The 5666-nt window shown below is 41.2% G+C and overlaps 1 protein-coding gene across 1 annotated transcript; it reads right to left on the bottom strand.

Moving 5' to 3' along the window:
• Positions 1 to 1370: 1370 nt before the first annotated feature.
• On the bottom strand, positions 1371 to 5027 carry LOC147632973 (mitochondrial carrier protein CoAc1-like). The gene is made up of 7 exons (XM_086805973.1): positions 4011 to 5027; positions 3046 to 3131; positions 2749 to 2959; positions 2481 to 2583; positions 2183 to 2367; positions 1934 to 2053; positions 1371 to 1712 (listed from the first exon to the last, which is right to left on the bottom strand). Exons 1-7 carry the CDS (start codon positions 4221 to 4223, stop codon positions 1611 to 1613), a joined length of 1020 nt encoding a protein of 339 aa, XP_086662099.1. The 5' UTR covers positions 4224 to 5027; the 3' UTR covers positions 1371 to 1610.
• Positions 5028 to 5666: the final 639 nt, after the last annotated feature.

Here is a 5666-nt window from a genome sequence, read left to right as displayed (position 1 = left end):
TATACATCTTTCTATGCATAAAAATCAATTTTAATAAAAATAACACTTTTGTAATAAAAAAATTTCTTTATGCATCTTTCTATGCATAAAAATCAAATTTAATAAGAATAACTCTTTTGTAATAAAAAAAATTCTTTTATGAATCTTTCCATACAAAAAAATCAATTTTAATAAGAATAACACTTTTATAATTAAAAAATTTTCTTTATGCATCTTTCTATGCATATAACTCTTTTGTAATAAAAAAATTTCTTTATGCATCTTTCTATGCATAAAAATCAAATTTAAATGTGTACATACATATACACACATACAAATACACACAAATACATATAAACATATACATACATAAGAATAAACATCCCTACACACAAACTTATACATGTACATGTATATGATCTAACTTTAAATTTCTCAATAATTCTATGAGTTTTTTTTTGTATGTATCTATAAAATTATATGTATGTATATACATACATACATATATATATGTATATATAAGAGTTTGTATGTATGTGTGTACATACATACATACATACATATGTGTGCATGCGTGCATGCATACAAGGTAAGTAAAAACACATGTATGTGTGAATATACATACATACATATATATATATATATATATATATAATAGAGAGAGAAAGAGAGAGAAAGAGAGAGAAGACTTGGATATATTTGTATGTGTGTGTGTGTGACATACATATATATATATAAATAGAGAGAGAGAGAGAGAAAGTGAGAGAAGACTTGGATGTATTTGTATGTGTGTGTGTGTGACAAAGGGATCGAGCGAGGATATTATTAATGCAACAATGTGCCAGTCATATATTTGAAAATATGTGAATGCTTTAAAACTCACCACCAAAAACATGCCAACCATTTAGAGTGGTTATGATGGTACATAACTAGAATTTGTCAAATAGACTTTATAAATTGGGGATGGCTCTATAAGCCATCCAAACAATCAAAATAGAGACGTGATTTATTGACATGAAGAGGAGGGGTGTGTGTGTTTATGCATATGCACGCATACTCTTGCCTGCCTGTAAGGAGAGAGACTAGTTAGTATAAGTACTGCCCGCCGTTCGCACTCATCTTCTCCCCCTAAGCAGCAAACAAAAACCGGCCCCCTATCGCGCCTCAGCTGCAAACACAGGGTGCTTCATAAACTGCTGGTATTGTGTGCGGCTGCTCTGCGAGAGGAGGAAGGCGACGTACTGTGCCTCCCACGACCTACTGGCTCGTCAGAGAGACCGTGTATATGGTCACGCGGATATTTGATGCTAAATCGATACTTAGCACATGCGCGCTGCTTAATTAATTAATTAGTATATTAAAAAAACAACATTTTTGGGTGTTTATTTCACGCTTTCCAAAAATTGTAATAATGAATGGTTGGGGCAGACTGACCTCTACACAATGATTTCTCTCACTAGTTTTTTTCCACATGCAAGATAAGAATAATAGAATGTGAATTGAGCAGAATCCCTTGCCCGCAACTGGTCCGCTTTGAAACCATAACAAAGCAGTCCATTTTCAATAGCATTTCAAGCTCTGCATTGAAGGATTGCCAAAAGAATGCCTCTGTTATTGCCGAATATTAGAATTCATGTGATGGATTTTCTCTGCTCTCTCTCTCGAGGAGGAACCCTCAACCAGCTCTTCAAACCATCGTACGTGGCAAAGCCGATAGCCACCGAAGGCACCAACTGCACACATGCCCATGTTTTAGCAGAAGGTAGTACAATGGGGCTGCTTAGTTTCAATCATCAGGATATGAAAGGTCAAACAACCTCACATGGTAAGTTCACATGCAACAAACCACCACCATTCTTTGGTCACACTAAACACATCCACCTTAAATGCGGAAAGTCACGCACAAGAGTGCACGTGCATGCTTTTTTCATTTTCACATGGACCTAGCCCTTACCTTGATGTAATTGATGCTCAGACCAGCAAACAGCTGCCTCACCCCATGCGTGCGGGCTACAGAAACAAGCCCATCAACTGTGCTGCTGTAACCCTGGTTAGAGCGCCCTATAGCCTGCACCTGATAAACCCGCAATGTCAATCCAACAGCCAACAAAGACTGAACCACAATCGTAACTCTGTAATAAAAAGAAGTGAGCGGAATTCTCATCAACACGAGAGGAGATGCCCATAAATACTAAAAGCTTACTTGCATTTGTCGCCTGATAACGTCTAGAGGATAAGTGAAGGTTTGCGCTAATATCCCTGCCACAGCTCCGCATGCAAGCTTCTCGGGCACGGAGCTTTGACGGCCTTCTGACAACGAGCCTTTCAGCCTTTCATAAACATAGAATTTGAGTCCAGCATAAGGTAGCATCCCATATAGAGTGGGACCTGCCAATCCAACAAGGGATACCATGTGACCCAATCCTTACATTAAAAAGAACTGTCAAAACCTTGGGCCAATGCACCACTCTAGATGGAAAGAGTTAGCACGAATCACTCACCGATTCCACGGTACATGCCTCTGAATCCACTTTCCTTCACAACCTTGGAAAACACATCTCCAATGCCTTTGTAAGCCACAATCCCAGTTGTTGCATCCCTCACCTGCAAAACAAAATTTGAAACCTTAAAATATAAAAGCAAATTGTGCAGACAAGACCAGAACATAGTAAAAGAGCCCCTGCTCCACTAGGTCAGAGAAAAACTTCACGACTTTGGTGGAGAGTTCGAAATGCCAATAGGCTTGATAAATCCAGGTCTAGTACTGACCTGGTATGCCAGCATGGTTCGAGCCAGATCTAATGGGTAAGTGCATAAAACAGCAGTCCCTCCAGCCAAAGACCCAGCAAGCAAGTCCACCACGGCACCCGGAGGAGCCCAGGTGGGATAATGATCAACGATCCATCTTCGATACTGTTCATAAGTCATGAAATGCAAAGCCGCATACGGCACTACTCTGATCACGCTAGCTCCATTTCCTCTGCAAAGAGGTACATCCAAAATGGTATCAGAAGATGGTAAGCATGTGAGCATCTGGTAGCCCTCATCACATCATGAGAAACTCACTTGTAGAAGCCAAGAAGTCCCTCCTTTTTATATATCAAGTGTAGCGATTGCATCACACCTAAGGATCGAAACGTTGCATACTGGGTCTACATGCACACAAGAAAACCTATTTCAGAGGTTGGACAGATTTGAACATGTGAAACCCACCACATGAAATAACAGGAAAAATCGAAACAGTCTAGACACAAGGGTGAAGAAAATGTCTACTAGTTATATGTATATGCCCATAAGATAAAAAAGACAGTGTCCATAACTACAACAGAGACAATAGGTGCACAACAGGCAATGCCAAAGAGTAACTCCCCGTCCCCGCTGTAATTTGGAATATTTCGCTGCCTGTACAGATAGGACAGGCAATCACCCCTGTCCAAGTCCCTGCCCATCGGATGGGTGGGGACTGGTGTGTAAAATGGACCATGCTCATAAGCTTTTTACTGATATCCATGAGAGAAAACACCATTCTATAAAGTAAAAAGCAATGCATTAGAACAGATAATGTCCATAAGAGAATACACCATTCTGATGTCCATTTTATACTAGGAGAGCTGACATACTTTGTATTGTTCACTGGCACCGGAGCGAGCGGTCCTGAGTGGCTCGAGGTGCTGTGTGTGTCGAGCCACTCGAACACATTGTCTGCTGTAACCTTAGATTTCATGGACATTATCCGTTCTAAATGCATTGCTTTTTACTTTATAGAATGGTGTATTCTCTTATGGCCATCAGCTTGTCCTCCAGCTTATCGCTTGGACTGCGTTAGGGTCGCAGTGCAATGCCCATAAAATTTATGATTGAAAATACCCATTAGCTCAGACAAAGCCACGCCCAAAAAAGGACTTCTTTAACAAGGCAAGGCCAGGCCCATAAGAAGTAGATTAAGCAAAGCCTGCAAGGATTAGATTAGCAATGAAGGAGCGTCCTTGTGCAGAAGCAAGAATCAATTCGACCAACCACGACTCTCTCACCTGGTAGAGGATCTTGGTGCGCTCAAGGGGTGCAACCACCGTCTTTGCGAAACCGCCTGCAGCCCCTCCTGCGATAAGCTCCTTGGCGTATGTGGGTATCCTGTCTTTGATGCTGCACACAGTGCCATGGCTCCTGCTCTCCTCGCGGGATGGCAACAGCGATGCAGACTTGAAATCTGGAGAGGCTAGGGCTTGCCCATGAGTGGAATCCATTCCGCGGTGATGGGCTGGGCGGCTTCAGTGCGTTAAACCTAGCAATAATCAGCAGGTTTAGCACTAACTCAGGTTTGAATTAGGGCAAGCAAGGGCAACCTGCGTTGATTGGAGTTAATTTAGGGTAGACTAGGGCAGATTAAGGGCGGGATTAGCGCGGGACCGCAAATTGAACCCCTTTCGGCAAAATATATACGCGCTCAAGACTTGGAAAAATCTTGTCGGAATTTGTGGTTATTAGAAAGGCCAGATCTTTGTGGCTTGAAAATCTCTCAATCTATGTCGAGCTTGGCGAATTGCTTATCCCAACGGTCGCGAGCTAGACAGTATCGGCAGTGCAGGTTGAAAAGGGGAAGCCTGCAGGCGACTTCCAACACCAGAGAGCGCCCTACCGCTATGGCTGTGAACACCAGAGACATCCAAGCTTGTGATTAATGAATCGACAAGCGCATCCGCATGTCTAATCTCCCTCGGATCTCTGCAATGAATCTGTGAGCTTATCGCTAATAACGCCCAATGTTCATCGTGATTCAAGATTGGTATGCAAATTAAATCCCCCAAAAAAACCAATAATTAGCCTCACACCTCTACAACAGAAGCCTTAATAAGGAAGCAATTACAGGGTAAATTTTGAGATCTCAAGTAATACTTGCGCAATGGAAATGATCAGACTGAAATGCCTTCCAATTTGAAATCTAGAAGTTAATGACCAATTCTCTGCAAGCTGGCGTACGAATTCAATGTGCTGGTAGCCGGCAATATAAATAAAATTCTAAGGATGTAGTCGGCAATAGTTGATTGACTATTTGGTAAAAAAAAATAGTTGATTGACTGTATTATTATTGTAAGGATGTCGAGATAGATTAATTTTGACAAAAGGGGGACGAGAATTATCAAAAAATAATTTGATAATTCGAATTTTAGTGGAATAATAATGAGGGAGAAAGCGCGTCCAGCCACGTTCATTTAGATTCGATTTTCTCAACCCCCAAAGAAAAGTCCAATTTTTTTTTAAAAAATGTGTACTGGTCTTTCTTTTTGGGAGATCTTTATTCAATATGCATGACTTTGGTTTGGTACCTCCCGCTTGGAGGCCACACCTGGCAACCGCTTGTTGGTGGAGAGGCCGGTGGTCGAGCACGCCGCTCGCGTGATAAAAATCAAGGTCTCCTTACTACTACTAAGGCCACATGCATATAAAAATCAAGGTCTCCTTACTACTAACGCCACATGCATATAATTTCAATCAAATAATAATATATTCTCATTTCCTCTCATCCCCCCCCCCCCCCAACACACATGTACACACACAAACACGCGTGCACCTACACGCAAAAGAGAAAACTTATATTCTCAATCTCTCCTATGCACACAAAAGAGAAAACTTATATTCTCAATCTCTCCTATGCACACACTTTTTTTTTTTTGTGGAATTCTCTCCTA

Source organism: Cibotium barometz, chromosome 12 (assembly GCF_041138505.1).
Source record: "Cibotium barometz isolate CiBa-2024 chromosome 12, ASM4113850v1, whole genome shotgun sequence".
Classification (NCBI taxonomy): domain Eukaryota; kingdom Viridiplantae; phylum Streptophyta; class Polypodiopsida; order Cyatheales; family Cibotiaceae; genus Cibotium; species Cibotium barometz.
The sequence above is the reverse complement of the archived record's forward strand: the minus strand, read 5'-3'. Positions and strand labels throughout refer to the sequence as shown.

Excerpts from the sequence above, each read along its gene's own strand:
- LOC147632973 (XM_086805973.1), bottom strand. The coding sequence starts at position 4,223 with ATGGATTCCACTCATGGGCAAGCCCTAGCCTCTCCAGATTTCAAGTCT. Across the intron at positions 2,368-2,480 it reads AGGCATGTACCGTGGAATCG|GTCCCACTCTATATGGGATG; the intron begins GTGAGTGATTCG and ends TTGGATTGGCAG. Across the intron at positions 2,054-2,182 it reads TTATCAGGCGACAAATGCAA|GTGCAGGCTATAGGGCGCTC; the intron begins GTAAGCTTTTAG and ends CGGGTTTATCAG.